This window comes from Tenrec ecaudatus, chromosome 2, assembly GCF_050624435.1.
Source record: "Tenrec ecaudatus isolate mTenEca1 chromosome 2, mTenEca1.hap1, whole genome shotgun sequence".
Lineage (NCBI taxonomy): Eukaryota > Metazoa > Chordata > Mammalia > Afrosoricida > Tenrecidae > Tenrec > Tenrec ecaudatus.
Window position 1 is genome coordinate 192,271,860 of NC_134531.1, and position 17,639 is coordinate 192,289,498.

General features: G+C 58.1%; 3 protein-coding genes across 8 annotated transcripts in view; all 3 read right to left on the reverse strand.

Annotated features, from left to right (window-relative positions):
* Nucleotides 1–1,440: 1,440 nt before the first annotated feature.
* On the reverse strand, nt 1,441–4,743 carry DOK3 (docking protein 3). Of its 2 annotated transcripts, none has more exons than XM_075543220.1 (5): nt 4,678–4,743; nt 3,489–3,782; nt 2,481–2,580; nt 2,209–2,381; nt 1,441–2,108 (listed from the first exon to the last, which is right to left on the reverse strand). In XM_075543220.1, exons 1-5 carry the CDS (start codon nt 4,741–4,743, stop codon nt 1,461–1,463), a joined length of 1,281 nt encoding a protein of 426 aa, XP_075399335.1. In that variant the 3' UTR covers nt 1,441–1,460. The 2 variants fall into 2 exon arrangements, with proteins under 2 accessions (XP_075399335.1, XP_075399334.1); XM_075543219.1 differs by having other exon boundaries at nt 3,489–3,785.
* Nucleotides 4,744–6,146: 1,403 nt separating this feature from the next.
* On the reverse strand, nt 6,147–12,639 carry DDX41 (DEAD-box helicase 41). Its single transcript, XM_075542038.1, has 17 exons — nt 12,545–12,639; nt 12,353–12,463; nt 11,916–12,075; nt 11,766–11,840; nt 11,624–11,684; nt 10,835–10,971; nt 9,336–9,408; nt 9,107–9,260; nt 8,889–9,025; nt 8,094–8,256; nt 7,825–7,956; nt 7,527–7,598; nt 7,334–7,430; nt 7,053–7,202; nt 6,883–6,954; nt 6,663–6,773; nt 6,147–6,496 (listed from the first exon to the last, which is right to left on the reverse strand). The coding sequence occupies exons 1-17, from the start codon at nt 12,569–12,571 to the stop codon at nt 6,360–6,362; spliced, it is 1,869 nt and encodes a 622-aa protein (XP_075398153.1). The 5' UTR covers nt 12,572–12,639; the 3' UTR covers nt 6,147–6,359.
* Nucleotides 12,640–16,401: 3,762 nt separating this feature from the next.
* The window catches only part of FAM193B (family with sequence similarity 193 member B), a 31,751-nt gene continuing 30,513 nt past the window's right edge, over nt 16,402–17,639 (reverse strand). For all 5 annotated transcript variants that reach the window (XM_075542040.1, XM_075542039.1, XM_075542043.1 and 2 more), the window contains one exon: nt 16,402–16,767. The gene's annotated coding sequence lies outside the window, so the exon portion shown is untranslated. The remainder of the gene's footprint in view (nt 16,768–17,639) is intronic.

Below are 17,639 nucleotides of genomic sequence, written 5' to 3' on the forward strand. Positions count from 1 at the left end.
CTGCGTCGAGCTGGTGCCGACCTTGACGGCACGGGGGCAGTCAGGCTTTCGGGACCTTTGTTCACTGACGTGACATGACCCAAGAGGAAGAGAAACAGCTGCAAGCATCTATTAGTTACTGGAACATGGGATGCGCGGAGTATGAATCAAGCGAAAGCGGACGTTGTTCAAAGCAAGCAGAATGCTTGGAGCTCCATACTCTAGGCATCAGTGAGCTGAAAGGAACTGGTGGCGGCCATTTTGAACCAGACAACCAGATGGTCTCCCACGCCAGAATTGAGGAGGAAGATCTGGCAGTCATTGTCGGAAAGAACATTCCAAGACCTCCCCTGAAGAACATTACTGTCGGGGACAGGCTAGATGACCGGGCTCAGACCACACCAAGGGGATGTGCAGCTACGCGGTGCTGAGATCAAGGGTCAAGGGGCCAGGTCCCGGAGCGGGAGGCTGTGTGAATGGCAGGCAGTCCTAAGGACGAGACGGGAGCGGTATGTGGGGAAGAGATGACGTGGGCACCACTTCCTTCGGGAGCCTTGAGAACACAGGCTGAAGCTGCTTTGGGCTCCCCGGCTGGCCCCGCCTGGCTCACTGGCAAGGCCAGCTGGCAGATAGGGCCTATGCAAGCCTGGTGGTGGTGTGCAGCTGACCGGCAGGTGGCTTAGCTTGCTGGTGGGGAGTGGCAGAATCCATCAAACGAGTGCCCATCCAATAAAAACGCTGACCTTGATCTTTACAGTTCAGGAAACCAAGGCCTGATGCCCACAGCTATCAGCCCATTTGGTGCCTCGGCGGGGATGCCTGCTTCGGGTGTGTACATCTCTGAAACCGCACCCTCTCTCCCGGGCCCTGTCCCCACCTCCTCCGGCTCAGGCTTCCTGGTCTGGGCCAGGCTCCCTCAAGTCTGCTCCCTGCACACCCCCACTTCTCAGTCCGACTGTCTCTCCCCTACCCAAATCCTTCTTCTCTTCAGGCACAGGGACAAGCTCTGGCAGGACTTTCGGGGGCCTTTCCTTGTCTGGCCCCCTGGAGGTCCTGGGCCCAGGCCCCTGCCCTCCCTGGGGGGGGTGGGGGGGGGGAGCCCAGCCAGCCTCTCCAACCAGCCAGCTGAATTCCGCCTCTACCTTTGTTACCAGAGGGTCCTGGGGGAAGGGTGCAATGATGTGCTGGGGGACCTGTGGCCCTGGTGGCAGAGGTCAGGCGCGGGGCAGCTGTGGAACCCAGCGTAGAGGCCGGGTTTTTGCTGCAGTGAACGCGGGTGAGGTCTGTGTGCCCACGGGTGCCAGGCCCGGGAGGGGAAGTGAGCTCACGCTGGTGGTCCCGTGGTAGAGACGGTGGCCCTGAGCCTAGGCTGCAGCAGGCCGGCTTTAAGAGTAGCAAACCTCTGTCCACTCGACACGGGCTGGCGGGAGGGTGGACGTGGGAGGCGCGCCCAGATGTCCACCTCTCTCCTCCCAGGGGGGTCAGGGCCGGTCGCAGGGAACAGGCCCTTTTCTCCGCTCGCGGCTCAGCAGGGTCACCAGCTTGGCCTTGAAGCCCGTCTGCGCGCCCGGGCGGCCGCCGCCCGCGCCCTCCGCCTCTTCGCTGCTCTCGCTCAGCTCCAGCTCCAGCAGCCGCCGGTACTGGGCCTCCAGGTTGCCGTCGGGCGCGGCGTCGGGCCAGCTCAGCTCGTCGCTGTTGTGGTAGATGGGGCTGGCCGCGGGGTCGCCGTCCAGCGCGCACAGGTTCTCGTAGAGGTGCTCGGCGGCGGCCGGGGGCCCGCTCGCGCGCTTGGCCACCACGGCGTACAGCGTGGGGTCCTCGGCGGCCGCGCCGGGCAGCGGCGGCAGGCTCTGCGGCCCGGGCTCCAGCTCCGCGCGCACCCGCCGGCAGCCGGCGGCTTCCAGCCGCGGCAGCTCCCGCAGCTCCCCGGGCGCCTCCAGGGAGGGCATTGACGTGGCTCGCGGCAGCGGGCAGGGCCGGCCGGCGGCAGGCAGCTCGGGCAGCCGGCCCCGCTGGCGGGCGATGGCCGCGGCCACAGCGCCGCAGAGGTCGGGGGCTCGGGGGCTGCTGAAGGCGAAGAGGCCCTCGCCGGAGTCGCACCTGCGGCCAGCCTCAAAGGAGAACACCCCCTGGGGTGCGGGTGGGGGTGAGGGGTGGGGTAGCACAGGGGTGGGAGGGCCAGGGTCAGGGCCCGCCCCTCTCTCCGGACCCCAGGGGTGGGCGCCTCACCTTGTCAGAGCCGAATTTGCGCAGGAAGTGGTAGGGCCAGGTGTAGAGGGTCTGCGGGCAGGCAGGGTCTCGTAGCTGGATGGCATCTTGGCCCAGTGTCAGCAGATAGGATCCCTTCAGCTGGCAGCGAGCGGCAGCCTCTGTCCTCTGCACCACCACCGGGAACTCGGCCACTGCAGGCAGCAGCCAGTGAGGCTCATGGACGCCAGTGCACCCACCACCCCTCATGGGGCCTCAGGCAGCCCAGCCCAGCAGGCACATCCCCAACTCACCTTCCTGCCAGGAGGAATAGATAGAGTTTTCCTCCATGGGGACCCTGCCCCTGGTGGGAGACTCAGCCTCTCCTGAAGCCAAGGTGCTTTCGCCTATGCCCTGAGGGTGGGTGGGCCCAAGGTCAGACGTTAGTCCTCCCTACCCCCTTCTTCCTGAGTTCAGGAACTCATGATGCTGGACAAGCAAGCCAGGGCATGTGGAGCCCATGTCAGTCTCGCTGCCCATGTGCCAGTCCTCTGTCCATGCCAGCACCAGAGCCTGTCCCATCCACTGCCTCTGGGGCTCTGGACACACAGGAGGATGCCACCCCCACCCCCATAGGAACTGGGCCTGTTGTGTGGCCCTCAATATTGAGGAGCTTTGAAGGGGCCGGAGAGCTGGGGGGCACCTACCAGGGACCTGACCCTAAGCGCCCCATTCCCTAGGGAAGCCAAGGTTCCCTCCTGCTCCCTCACGTCCACATCCAGTCTCCAAGCAAGCCCTTGCCACCCCACCCCCGCCCCCACCACAGGCCTTCTGGCTTTCAGTGCTCCTACCACCCTGGATCAGGGTGCCATCAACCTGGCTGGTCCTGTGTAGGACCCTCTTTGTCTGCTCATTTCCTTTTGCACTCTGGCTCGGGCCCTCCCTGGGCTCCCTGACTTCCTCAGCCTGGAACTGTGGTCTGGTCAGGGGCCCTCTGCGTCTCTCACAAGGCTCCCTCCCATGCGGTAGGCTCCAGCCACACTGGCCTCCCGGCAGGCCTTTGCCTGCTTCCAGGCCTTTGCCTTAGAGTTGGGCCAGGTGGGCGCTTCAGTCAGGGCTCAGGCCTGCTCTTCCCTCTTTGTGAGGCCTGCCTTGACCAGCCTGTCTAATGGCCTTTATCATGGGTGACCCTCTGAGAATTTCTCTAGGGACGTCTGGACTGTGCTCTCAGAGCCTGTAGGTGCGTGGCTGATGCCGCTGTAGGGCGGAGCATGGGGATGGAGTGTGGGTAGGGGTGCCCTGCCAGCCCCACCCGGGCTCACCGGGAAGGCCAGATGGCAGATGGGGCCGATCCAGGCCTGGCGCTGCTGGGCAGCCAGCAGGTGGCTTCGCTCAGTGGTGGTGAGCAGGAAGGCCCCTGTGTCTCGGGGGCAGCTCTCTCCATCAGCGGGCAGCACGGACACGCAGTCAGCCAGGCGGATGACCCGTCGCTCCCCGCGTCGTGCAGACCTGTCCCCCGCAGACCCTAGACCAGACTCTCGGGCGTCCCAGCTCTCCAGCCGGGCCACTCCGGATGGGCCTCCAGCATAGAGCAGTGCCCACACCTTGCGCCAGCACTTCTGTGGGAAAGTGGCAGGCTGTCGGGTGGTAGATTCTCCCTGCTACTCAGCCCAGCTCTGCACAATTGGCTCCACACACACTCCTAGCTGCCCTCTGCCGCCCCCACTCCTTGGGGCCCCAGGGGAAGGGGCTCCCTCAGAGCCAGGCTGTGCAGAGAAGTCTGTGTGTGTGTGTGTGGGGGGGGGTGTCAGTCAGCTCTGGGTTCAAACCCCCCTCCTGCTCCTGTGAGCTCCCTAAGGAGGTGAGGATCCTACTGTATGGTGTCTGTGAAGGCCTGAGGGTCCCAACCTGACCACCTGACCCTGCTCTTGTGTTTGGCCCCCTCCCACAAAAAGGCCGCCATGGGGCAGGGAGGCCTCAGCCACAGGCCTGCGAGGAAGGAAACATGCAAATAGCTGAGCAGAGGAAACAGGTCGTTTATCTGGCTGGGTAGCAGCTGCAGCTGAGCTGGGGGTGCAGGGCTGGCTGGTGGGGAGGTAGACTCCCCACCCACCTCTCCCCGTGACCTGCTGGGAGCCAAGCCCTCTTCCGCAGGACGGGGCTCACTCCCAGGGACCAGGCCCCGTCCATCTTGGCTAACTCTCCTGGGCGCGGCCAGGCTCTCCTATAGACGGCCTCAGCTCCGACCTGCTAGGAGACTGGCTTCAGTCCTGCTGTGGGGTGGGTCCCTGGTCTGTGAGGGAGGCAGGGGCGTCCACAGGTCTGACCAGCCTCAGCCCAAGCCCAGGACCAAGCTCTCTTCCATTCTCTCATACTTGGGTTGGGTCCCCCACCCTGATGCCCATTTCTCCCAGATTGGGAGCAGGGGGATGTCAAAGATGGGGTTGTGGGGCTGTGTTCTGCTGTCTCCTGGCTGGCCGCCCACCCACCCACCTGCCGAGGGGAGCCCACCTTGCCGAACTTGATGTGCTGCTGGTAGAGGAAGCCCTCCTTGACAGGGGTCTCCAGGGGCTGCATGCTGGGGCCAGGGCACAGGGCTGTGCTGAGGGCTCGAGGAGACTGGCGACAGGCAGAGGGGAACTCCTCACACTTCCCCTTCTGGCCACTTCCCCTCCTTCAGTCCAGAGGCAGCTCTAGGGCCTGGGGTGGGGGAGGGGAGGGGATCCCTGTCTTCAGCCAAGTTGCTGGGTCAAGTGTTGGGGGCATCGCTTTTTTGCGTCAGGGTCTCTGCCGGGCCTTGGTGCCCATACCCTTCTGGTGGGGGCCGCAGACTGCCAGAGGGCAACGGGCTCTAGGCTGCCCCTGGGTCAGCTGGGAGAGTGTCTGGCCACAGTCTGGCTCCCCTGAGTCACGAGCTCAGTCCCCACCCCCTCTGCAGCCACTGTGCACCAGGCTGGCCCCACCCTGGGTCCTAGCTTTTCTGACCGAGCCTGGGTTTGGCCCATTGGGCCTGCCGCCTATGGTCTCCCCAGTCCCTGCCTGCTTCTCCCTGAGCTATTCTTCATAGTCACGTTGCCCCCACAGCTTGCCCTGCTCCCAGCCCCAGCATCATCTCTGAACCGCTGCCCCTGCCCTCTCCTCTCCCTCGGGAGCCATTGCTCTAAGCTGCAGCTCTTCCCCCCTACACTGCTTTTCCTCCCTGCCGTGCCCTGTCCTCCTGGAGGGCTTCCCAGGCCACCTGCTGTCCCACTGCTGTGGTGGGGGCCGGCCAGGCGGCCCAGAGCTTGGGCAGCCCCGGCCTTCTCGCCACTCTGCCATCAATGAGGAAATTGAGGCTCGGAAAAATTAAGTAACCTGCCCAAGACCATAGGAGCGACAAACCCAGCTTGAGCAACTGCTGTCCCCTGGGGTCAGCATGTGGTCTCCCAGAGGCGCCTGCTCGGGGAGCGGCCCCACGGGGGCTCCTCCTTGCTCCGATGCTGAACTCCTGCTCCATGCAGCGGCCTCGCCCCAGCCATCAGGACTGCCCACTCACCTGTGCCCCGAGAACCCAACCCGACGGGTAGAGTGGGGGCAGTGGTCCCTGACTGAGCCAGTCAGGGTGGGGCCCAGTGAGGCTTGTGGTAAATGGGGTGAGGGAGCTGAGGGCTGCCCCGGGAGGCTGGGCAGGTGGGCAGCAGGTAGAGAGTGGCCTCCCTCGTTCAACAGACAGGAAGAGGCTGGGGTGGGGCTGGAGGTTATGACAGCCAGCCATTTCCCTTCAGTCCACACTTAGGTGAGTCCTGGCAGCCCAGAAAGGGCACCCTTGATGGAGCCAGTGGGAAGTCAAGAGCAGCTTGGGGTCTCCACCCCCATCCAGGCCCTGGCCAGCAGGGGCTGCCCAGGTGAGCGCGGTGTTGCAGCCTGGCCTCACAGGGTGCAGGCTGGAGGGGAGGGCTGCCGGGACCGGGAGGAGACAAGGAAAACCACAGAGGCTGGGCTGACCTGAGAGGTTGTGCTTTAATAACAGCCAGGGGGGAGGAGGACAGAAATAGTAACTCCGGTAACCCCATATGTAGGGCAGGCAGGCAGGCTCAGCCCAGGCCAGCCGGGCAGGCGCTGGCTTTTTGTCCATCCGTTTGTGAGGGGCAGGGTAGTGGCGGCGGCTGGAGCCCCAGGGACTGGAGCCTCTTGGAGGAGGACAGACAGATGGCTCAGAAATCCATGGAGCTGTGGGCCAGGTAGTCTTTGCGGCCGATGTTGCTGACCTGCTTGGTCTGCATGGCCTCAAGCTTGGGACAATCAGTAATCCGATGGCCCAGACCCCCACAGAAGGCACAGCCACGCTCTCCTAGGGGTTGGAGAAATAGTTAGCAGGGTTGGTCATAGGGCCATGCTCCAGAACTGGGGCCCCATCTGAGCCACCCAGGCCCCAATGTCCAACACGGATTTGTTGCCCCCATGTTCCTGTCCTACACCCCCACCCCGCCCAGGGCTCCCGCCTGCGCGCCAGTCACCTCCGATGTCCAGCATGGACTCATCGCCGCAGTGCAGCACTTGCAGCACGGGAGGCACCTTCTGCTTGGCCTCCAGCAGCAGGGCTTTGAGGTCCATCAGCACAGACTCATCTGTGGGGCAGAAGGCAATCGTCAGGGTCTAGCCTGGACAATGCAGTCAGAACCTGCTGGCTACAGGAGGGAAAACCAGGGGATAAGTGAGGCCTGGCCCCAGACTCACCGCAGGCCTTGTTGATGAAAGTGGTGGCGATGCCTGTGTTTCCGGAGCGCCCCGTGCGGCCGATACGGTGTACTGCATCAGGGGAGCAAAGCTGTGGCCAGTGCCCAGGCACAGTAGGGCTTGCCCTTCCCCTCCCTGACTCTGCTACCACGGCCCCGCCAACTCCCCACCATAGTTCTCAATCTCCTCAGGCATGTCGTAGTTGATAACATGCTGGATGGCAGGAAAGTCCAGCCCCTTGGAGGCGACATCTGTGGCCACGAGGACGTCCTTCTTGCCCTCCCGGAAAGCCTCAATGGCCTTGGTCCGTTCCTCCTGGTCTAGGGGGTCAGGCAAGAGCAGTTAGAGCTACGGGAGACATTTGGGGGAATAGCAGCAGGCTGGTCAGGCAGGTAAGGGGTTAGGAGGTCTGTATGACAGCAGGCTGGGCCAATGCAGGAGTCACCCTGACCTTTGCCCCCGTGAATGGCCACGGCTTCCACCCCCTTGAGCAGCAGGTACTCATGGATGGCATCCACGTCTGCCTTCTTCTCTGCGAAGATGAGCACCTGTCCAAGAAAGTCAAGTCCAGTCCCATGGGCCCAAGTCCCTGGCACCCCTTCCCCTTCCCAGGGACCATGGCCAGTCTGGCCCCCGGCACTCACAGGTGGGGGGGTCTTCTGCAGGCACTCGAGCAGGTACACCATTTTGGCTTCTTCTTTCACATACTCCACCTCCTGTTACCATAGGTACCAGGTCAGGTGACCCTGTACCCAGCCACGGCCCTGCTTCTTAGGCAAGGTCCCTAATCCAAACCAGGTGGGGACAAAGTCTCTTGCCATCAGGGCCTGGGACTTCTACCCATGTTTCGTGCTGAGAGGGCAGGGATTTTGAATGACATTCCTGGCCTCCCCACCCCCACTTGCCAGGGCACCCAGTCGGACCCTCGGGGTGTCTGCCTACCTGGATGACGTCCAGGCTGGCAGCCCCAGCCCGGCCCACGTTGATGGTGACGGGCTTCACCAGGGCGCTCTTGGCGAAGTTCTGAATCTTCTTGGGCATGGTGGCACTGAAGAGCAGAGTCTGTCGCTGCCCCTGAGGAAGGGCGGGGCAAGGGATGGGGAGGCTGAGCCCAGGGCAGGGGCGGACAGGCACTTGGGGACTGAGAAGGCTGAGCAGTAGTATGGGGCCTCAGGTGCAGGAAGACGCTGGTAGCTCATAGGAGTGGGCACCTTGAAGTAGGAGAAGATGGTGCGGATGTCCCCCTCGAAGCCCATGTCGATCATGCGGTCGGCCTCGTCCAGGGCCAGGTAGCGACAGATGTCGAGGCTAACCATTTTCTTCTGCAGAAGATCCATGAGGCGTCCGGGGGTGGCCACCATCATGTGCACCCCGCTGGGAACCAGGGAAAGACCCTTTGGTGGGCTGGATGCTCTGCTTCTCCTCTGTCCCCTGCTGCCTATCTTCACCTCTCCCATCACTGGACCCCTCCTGGTGACCACCCTCTCCCCACTACCCTCTCCCCTGAGGAGGCTGCAGTCTTCCCTTTTCTGGACCCCTCTTCCTCTGGCCCACAGGGGGCTGTCCAGGAACTCAGAATGATCTCTAGGCAGTGCTGTTAAGAGAGCTCATTGCCCTGTGACAGAGATAGCTCGGAGACAGGGACACCCGCTGGCCTGTCCATGAGTCCAAGCATGGGTGCTGTGGAACTAAGGCTTCCCAGTGCCTCAGCCTCCTTGTTCCGACCCCACCAGACGGGGTCCTGATCTTTCTGGACACGTGGAGCCCCTCACCTGTCCCTGCTGAGCCCTCTGCCCCAAACTTCTCTCTTCAAAATGCAAATATCCCTTCCCTGTTGCCTTCTCAGAGCATCCTGTTCCTACACCCCTGGGGCAGATTGGGCTGCTTCATCTGCTGAGCTTCCTGCACCTCTCCACCTCTGTCCTACCCCAATGCTGGACGCTGGGGTCCATCTGTCTGGCTCCAGGAGCTGGGCGCTCCCTGAGGGCGGGCGGGGCAGCACTCACTGGCGGATGGTCTCCATCTGCTCTTTGACAGACATGCCCCCGATGCAGAGCGCACAGCGCAGCAGGGGGGAGCTGTCCTCTTGCAGCAGGCGGCAGTAGTACTCCAGGATGCCGTGGGTCTGCCGAGCCAGCTCCCGCTGTGGGCACGGGGCAGAGGCTGGCACCGGGAGGCAGGCAGCTCCCCACTCTGCCCTGCGCACCCGGGTGGTCTATCTTACTGAAGGGCAGATGATGAGACCGTAGGGTCCCTCCCGCTTGGAGAAAGGCAACCGCTTCTCTTGTTCCAGGCAGAACATGATGACAGGCAGCGTGAACACCAGGGTCTTGCCAGAGCCGGTGAAGGCAATACCGATCATGTCCCGGCCAGACAGACTGCAGGGAGAGGGCCGGGTGAGGATGAGCTTCAGCAGAGTCAGGCTCCGTGCCCCTCCCCTCCCCACCACTCACATGGTTGGGATGCCCTGGATCTGAATGGGTGTTGGATGGTGGATGCCTTTCTTCTTCAGGCCTCTCAGGATGGCTGTGGGAAGAACCCAGCATCGCCTTAGTCAGTGGTTCTCCGCCTCCTAACGCCGCAACCCTTCCGTACAGTTGCTCATGTGGTGGTGACTCCCAACCAGAAAATTATTGTCGTTGCTACTTCATAACTGTAATTTTGCTACTGTTATGAATCGCCATGTAAATATCTGATATGCAGGACATATTTTCATTATTACAAATTGAACATAATTAAAGCATAGTGATGAATCACAAAAATATAATTATGTACTGTGAAATATTTGTTTCTAATTACAAATCAATGGGATTTTATCTTGAAGCATGGTGTAGCAGGGTAACCGTCTTCACACTGGGTCCTCGTATGTGGGCCTATCTGCACGAGGGCGGACTCGCCTGGAGATGGACAGAGGAGCGGTGTCTCAGTTCCTGAGACCATTGGAAATATAGGTATTTTCCATGGTCTTAGGCGACCCCTGTGAAAGGGTTGTTTGAGAACCGCTCGGCACGCTGGGATGTTTGCTGCTACAAGACACCTTTCCGTTCAGTTTCCTAAGCAGGCAGAGGGTAGTAAACATGTATGGCTCGGGGAACTGACAAAGATGCTTACAAAGTTCTCTCCTCGAGTTGCTCCATCCATCCCCAAGACACCAGCTCATAGGTACTCAATTACAAGAGTGGGATCCCCTCAAGTTCCCAGCTAGGGACGCACTATTCATAGAGATTTTACTACTTGGAGGCCTGATGTAAATCGAGAAACAAACACTTGAATAAAGTATTTACACTTTAAAAAGATAAATGTTTGCAGGTCATGTGCTCTGGCCCAGCGGGTCCCATCCCATGTCTCCACTGTCTCTGGCAGAACACAGGCCTGGCAGAACAGACAACTGCAGTTTGCTCCCTGGCTTTCCTGCCTCCTGCCCCTAAAGGCCCTAGGATACAGTCTTGCAGATAGATTATTTTTCTCTCAATAGACTATTTTTATCACTTAATTGCGATAACTTTTAGCCACCAAAACTTTCCCATTCCAATCAACTTCACATATGTAAACACATTGCAGTCAATCGTCCCCAGGGACCATCCTGGATGACACCCACCTCTAACAACAGCTCAGTGTCCCCCCCCACCCCCACCTCTAGTCACCACAGTAAACTCTAATCATTACACACTTGTCTATTCTAGATACATCACATCTCATCGGCTTCTGAATGATAAAAGCATGGTCTTGCCCGGTTCCCAGGTAGCTGCCCTATTGCCATCAAATTGATTCTGATTCATAGCAAACATGTGGGCAGAGTAGAATGCTCCACAGGGTTTCTGAGGCTATACATCTTTTGGCTGTAGATGGCCACATCATTCTTCCAGGAATGTGGCTGGTGGGTTTGAACCTCTGACCTTTTAGTTGGCAATCTTGAATGCTCAACTGCACCACTAGGGCTCCGTTCAGGTACCTGCAGGGAACTTCATTTCCTTGAAGCTCTTGATGGGTGGTGGGATGCCATCTCCCTCCACCAGGATGTGGTACTTCTTCCTCACGCGCTCGTGCCGCTCTTCAGACATGCACAGGATGTAACGAGGGGGCATCCAACTGTGGGTAGGTGGGTGTAGGGGGTCAAGAGATGCCCAGGACTCAGCTGGCCTTCGTCTGTACTACACAGACACAGGAAAGACATACCAGAGGGGATTCACTGGAGGTCTAACCAATTTGAGGACCCTGTAAATGGATTTGGGGCTCCCACTGTCATCTACAACCTATGGCAAACCAGGTGTTCACAATTTAAACTGATACCATTCCCTCCTTTGGATTTGGATTTCATTATTTACAGTCCTTGGATGACACAGGCAGGTGTGCTTCTTCCATGTGGACTTAGTTGATGCTTTACTTAGATGGCTGCTTGTTTAAAGACAAGCCTTGAATACTCCAGGTGCTATTGTTTCTGATAGTTGGGCACCATCTGGTTTCTTCAGCACACTTTGCCATAGCACCCACATCTTCTGTGATCTCCTCAAGAGAGTGAGCATCAAGCGGGGTCAGGCGTCATAAGCACTACTTGTTCTTGGATTGGTGCTACTATTAAGTGTGAGCCCCTAATCCATTTATCGCTATGGTTTATAAGTCCCTCTGGTTCACTTCCGATGCATTATTGTCATTTTATGTTAGAGAACATTCTCAATCACACCGCCCCCCCTAGGCATAAGGAAATTCTATTGATGGTGTCATTAATTTGGCCACTGCATACCTGGTTTTGATGGGGTCGTCATATGTGATTCCCTTGGCCATCTCCTTCACGGACATCAAGGCTGAAGAGGCAGACAGAGCTCAGGGGTGGCTCCTGCTCCCCAGAGGCCAGTCCCTGCTCACTGCACTAGCTACAACCATACCTCGGCCCTCAGCCACACTCTCCAGAATCTTCTCTTCTTCCTTCAGCTGCTTCTCCTTGGCCGACTCTTTCCGGGCTGAGAGAAGAAGCATTTGTCAAAAAGGTGTGGATACCAGCGTCCGTTTCACCCCCAGCTCGCTCCACAGCCCACCTTCAGCCTTCTCTTTGAGGTGCTGGTGCTGGTCCAGGAGACTAACGTTGGACTGCGGCCCCAGGGGAATGTCGTCCTCATCTCCGCGGAGTTCACTGCCGCTGTCCTGCTGTTCCTCCTCTGTAGCCCCCTTGCGCCTTCGCTGGAGCAGCTTCTGGAGCTGAGATCCGCCCCCCCAGCACCCCTCAGAGCCAAACCCAAGATCAAGGACGGCGATTGGGCCACGCGGTTGTGCATCAGGACCATGACCTCTGGCTGCTGCGCGACACCACCACTGCGATCAAGTCGCCAGTCCTCGTTTGCCAGGAGCCACCACTCCACATACTGCCACCTCACTCCTGAGACGGCGACGCCCCCACCTCCGGCTCCGGCCGGCTCCAGACCCCACAGGCGACCCGCGGTCACGCCCTCATTCCTCCTCCCACCGCGGCTCTCACCAGCAGTTGCCGGCGCTGTCGCAACGGCACGTAAGGGACATAGTCTTCGTCGTCCTCGTCCTCCGTCTCGGAGCCGCTTCCGTCAGCAGTCGCCTCGTCCGTGCGAGCCCGCTGAAAATCCCCCGGAGTCAGACCCAACTTTCCCGCCTTCACTCCCAGCGCCCACCTCGCGCGGACGCCAGCTCCTCTTACCTTCCGCTCCGGTTCCGACTCCTCCATCCTTTGCTGCACGCATGCGCGCCACAAAGCCCGCCTTATCTGGAGTGCTATCCAATCAGGTGTGAAGAAGCTGACCTCGGTGCCTAGTAACGACCTCTGAGTGACGAATCGCGCAGAGGGACACATTTCCTTTTGGGTGACGCACGTACGGTGCTACGCTAACGCGCGTGCTTCCCCACCTCCTGATTGCGATGCAGACGTGCACGGCCTGCCAGGCCTTGCATCTGGGGAATTTGGGAGGGCGCGCTAAGGGCTCATAGGGCTCGAAGAGGAGGGGCCGGAGTGATTCCGAACCCAAGGCTGTCAGCCTCGAGTCCGGCCTCCTCCGGGGCTTGACGTCATCCAGGCACGGCCCGTGGGTGGTCGCCGCGCCCTCTCTGAGCCTGTGAGCGGCGAGACTGGGCACGCTGGTGCCCTGCGGTCCATCGCACAGGGCCACCGCGGAAGGTGGAGGCTTGCAGATGAAAGATCCAGCCCTCTTCTGTGTGAGACAGTACTTAGGTTCAGAGTGGTGAGGGTTTAATCGAATCCCTATTTTAACGGTGAGGCTCCGTGCATATGTAAACGACCAGTCACTAACAGCCTGGGAAACCTGAGAAAGAAAGACACTGAATTGTAGCAAGCTCCAGGCTGGGCGTTGGGGTAGAGCGGCTTCTAGATCAAGGGTACATACAGTAGGAGGAAAGGGCTGGTAATGGGCATGTGCAGATTTCTCAGAACATAGAGTTGGAATGAGTGGGGTGTCATCCAAGAGAATGCTGGAAAAGTAGTTTGGGCCCAGAGCTCAAAGGACCGTGGCCAGCCATCCTTGGGGATTTTAAAAGGAATGTATGGGTTGCAACAAGAGTTGTAAGAGCCCCCAGTAAAATAATCTTAAAAACAAAACAAAACTCCCAAAACACCTTCCAAGTAAAAATTAAATTCAGGACAATCTCAGGGGAGAGTTGTCTAAAGGTTGAGCCCAAGGTGTGACTGTCAAATGCTCTGATAAGATCTCAGAGTTTAAAGATGATTCATCAGAGTGTGTTCAGTCAGACAAATGGCCTTCCACGAGTGTAAAGGTTTGCTTCACAGAACCCCAAATAACACAGAGAAGTATAAATACGGATGGGGATTCATTGAAGAAGCCCCACATGATTGGAGGACTAGTCTGTGCTTGAGGTTTGCAAGAATCAATATTGCGAAGTTATCAGTTCTCTACAACTTGATCTGTAGAGTCTACATAATACATAATAGCAAAAAAATTTTCCGATCTGTTGTGTTGCAAAAAAAAAAAAGGAACACCTTTCTGTATGTATTTAAGAATCTACTGTGTGCTACAAACCCTGTGACACTGTAGTGTACATGTGGGGCTGCTACGGAAAGGTCTGAGACTCAAACCACCCATGGTGGGCAGTGGGATGCGGGGAAGGCCCACGAGGCTGTCTGTTCCCTTACCCCCCAGGCAGGGTTGCTAAGTCAGGGAGCACTCCGAAGCGGTGGGTTTTTTCTGCTTTGGTCCTGTGGGGGGTACCCTGCGAATACGGCGCTGGAGTGAATCAAGGATGCACCGGTACAAACCTAGTTTGAGATTAAGGAGCAGTATTTTCTTCGGCCTGTATGTGGGAAGTCTGTAGTTGCTGCTTCCACGACAGCTTTTCATTTCCTGTGTACCATTTTGGTAATTCCTGCAAATATGTGCAACTTTTCCACAATGCTTAGGAACCCCAGTGGTGTAGTGATTATGTGTTGGGTTGCAATCTGCATGGCAGACAGTTTGAAGTCACCAGTAGTTCCACCCTGTGGGACAAAGACTGGGCTTTCTACTCTTCTAAAGTCTCAGAAACCCACAGGGATAAGTCAGCACTGACTTGATGGAAGTGAGCTTGGTTTTGAGATTTTACACTTAATAAATGGTAGTATAAATATAATCTACATGCCCCAAACGAGCCCTGGTGCTTAGTGGTTACGCATTGGGCTTCTAACCATAGGTCAGCAGTTCGAAACCACCAGCTGCTCTGCAGGGGAGAGATGGGGCTTTCTACTCCTACAAGGAAATAGTCCTGGAAACCCACAGGCTAGTTCTACCCTGTCCTACAGGGCCACCGTGAGTCAGCACCGACTTGAATGGCAGGGAGCTTTTCCTTTGTTTTAATGCACTGGGAAACCACAATATGGGACTCACTTTGTGCGACATCTGTTGTGGTGGTATGGAACCAAACCCACAGCACCTCAAGGTCTGCCTGTGCCACTTTGGATCATAATACCACGAGCTGAAAAAGGGCCCACCTCACTACCATCAACTCAACTCTGACTCACAGTGACCTTACCGGGCAGAGTAGACCTGCCCTGGTGGTTTCTGAGGTGACACATCTTTATGGGAGTGTCTTTCTCATGTGGAGTAGCTGGTGGGTCTGAACTGCTGACCTTACAGTGAACAGCTCGGCACTTAGCCCGCTATGCCACCAGGACCCCTCACCAATGCAGGGCGACACAATTCCCCAACTACTCATTGCCAAAGTAGCCGGAACCAGGACGTACAAGAGAAGCGGGAACTCATGTGGGAAGTGGGGGATGGGAACACAGGTCAGGAGAGAGGAGGAGGAGGGTGAGGTAGGTCTGAGCACCTGTGCAAGCTGAAGGGGAAGAGGACCTCGGCTACATTGAGAAAGGTTTCCCCGTCAGGGCTCAGGGTTCTTTGAGGGCTGAGAATGGCCAGGAACCAGGGATTGTGAGCCTGTTTTTAACTTCATGTCGTTGGTAAAGAAACATACATGGCCCTTACTGCCAGCCCCGCAGTGGAGGCCCACCGAGGGAGTGGGAGGTAGAAAGGGATTCTGCTGCTGCTCAAACACCCCCACTCCCGCTGCTGAGTTGCTTCTGACTCATGGCAGGGTCCAAGGCTGTCACGTCTTTCCAGAACAATCTCATCCTTCTCCCTCGGCGCAGCTGCTGGGTTTGAACTGCCCACCTGTCGGTTAGCTTAACCCAATGCTTGACTGATCACCAGGGCTTTGCTCCTGCGCTCACACTCCACGAAGGGCTCTTGGCACTGCCCCCACAGGGCACTCCTCATAGCAGCTCACGCTGGTAGAGAAAACTACATGGGGACAAGTATGTCTGAGGCATTTCTGGCAAATCCCATCACATGCAGCGCCTGAATCGACCAAACGGATCCAAGTGGGCAGGATGACGCAGTTGGTGCATTCTACTGCAATGCTCCTCCTCCTCCTCCAGCTCTCAAGCACAAGGTGGGGAGTGGGGAAACCCCTTATCTTTCTATTCCATTTCCCCATCAGCTTCGTGACGCTCCCCTGGTACTTAGTCCTGTTGCCCTTCCCATGAGAAAGTCAGATCTATTGATAAACACTCAATCTCACCCCACTCACCCCCACTGTGTTAACTCCACGAGAACTTCACTGCCCCCCCCACCCCGCAGCTGCAAGTGCACCAGCCAAAAGGGGTCTGAAGGCCTTTCTTATGTATTCGACAGTTCAAAGCTGCTTACCCACCTTGCAAAGGAGGAAACTGAAGCACTGGAACTGGTGAAAGGTGGACTAAATTCACTAAGTAGAGTCCTCCCCACTGGAGCAAAGGGCAGAGATAGGGGAGGCATGTGGGTCTGTGGCCTCATCCTAGTGGGCAAGACTGAGCCTAGCTGAGCACCTTTCCTGCCTCGGCTTTTGCTCCCTCATCTGTAAAATGGGGTGAGACGATGCCACTAGGACTGTTGCGGGGTGAACAGAGAAGCTGTCTAGCTCCAGAGATGTAGGATGGGCTGCGCAGGGCTTGTGTGTCCACCTCTTCCCCCACCCAGATCAGCAAATCACTGAAGACACCAACTCTGTGTCCAAATGTTGCTTTATCTTTCAGCATGAAAGATCTTCACAGTATCAAAAGTACAGAATTGAAAAAACAAAACCAAAACCAAACACAAAGAGAGCAGTATTGGGCCAGCAGTACCATCAGCCCCCAGCCCGCAGGCCAGCCCGGTCCCAGGCTCTGAGTGTGGAGGCTGCGTAGCACCAGGAAGCAGTTCTGCAGAGGGCCAGGGAGGGCCCCAGCACAGTCCAGCATCCATTCAGCTTTGGGTTGGTCCAGGATGGTGGGGAGCAGGGTAGTCGGGCAGGTGGATGGGTATGTGGAGGGAGAAACCGTAGACCTTCAGCTGGCAGTTGCGGTCTCAGAACACCCTGAAGGAGCTAGACCTGGGAGAGCTGAGAGAAAGTGCAAGGAGCATGACCACCCAGCGAGCCAGTGCCAGCCTCCCGATGCTGGGACCCCACCATGGCAGGAGCTTTGTTGGTTCCACAGATTAGAAGGGGAACTAACTGTTTATGTGCTCTAGCACAGGATGAGGTTAGGCCTGTCAGAGACAGCCCCAATCCAGGGGTTGTGGAACACGCCTACTATCAGACATCAAGGAAATGGGGAGCATCCTGGAGCAGTCCTGGCCTGGGGTAGTGAGACCGAGAGCCCTGGCCATTTGCTCTCCCCGTCAACAGCTACTGGAGGTGGTCAGCCTCAGGCTGCGGAGACACAGGCCTGCCTGGTGCCGTGGCAGCATGGTGTTGACATGCTCAGGCTCCAGAGCTGCCCCAAGGAGGCTCAAGGGGAGGGTGGAGTGCTTACTAGGGGTGTAGGGGGAGGGAAAGAGAGCGCTGCCTTGGAAAAGACATCACCCAAGGTGGGGAAGGGGCAGCAAGAGAAGTAGGAAGAGGGCTGGCAAGGATTCTGGAATGATACTGGGATTGGGCTGGTGAGAGGCTTCTGTGGGTCAAGAGAAGCAGGGGGCAGGTACATTGGGTCTGGGTACAGTTCTCTGTTTCTGCATTCAATGGCTGTTTTGCGACCTAAGTCCAGCTCTCTGGGCTGGCCCCTTCCCTCACAGCTTCAGCTGGGTTATATCCTCAAGCCCGTGGGCACATCACTGGGTGGGCACTGAGGATGCTGGGAAGGATAGCTGGGAGGACCTTCCTGGGGGAAGGGCCCTTCGGGAAACAGGCAGGGGAAGCTCCTGGGAGGGGCCGGGTGGGTGGAGAGCAGAAGCTGAGGGGTGAAGGGTCCTGAGAGACCATCAGAGACCACA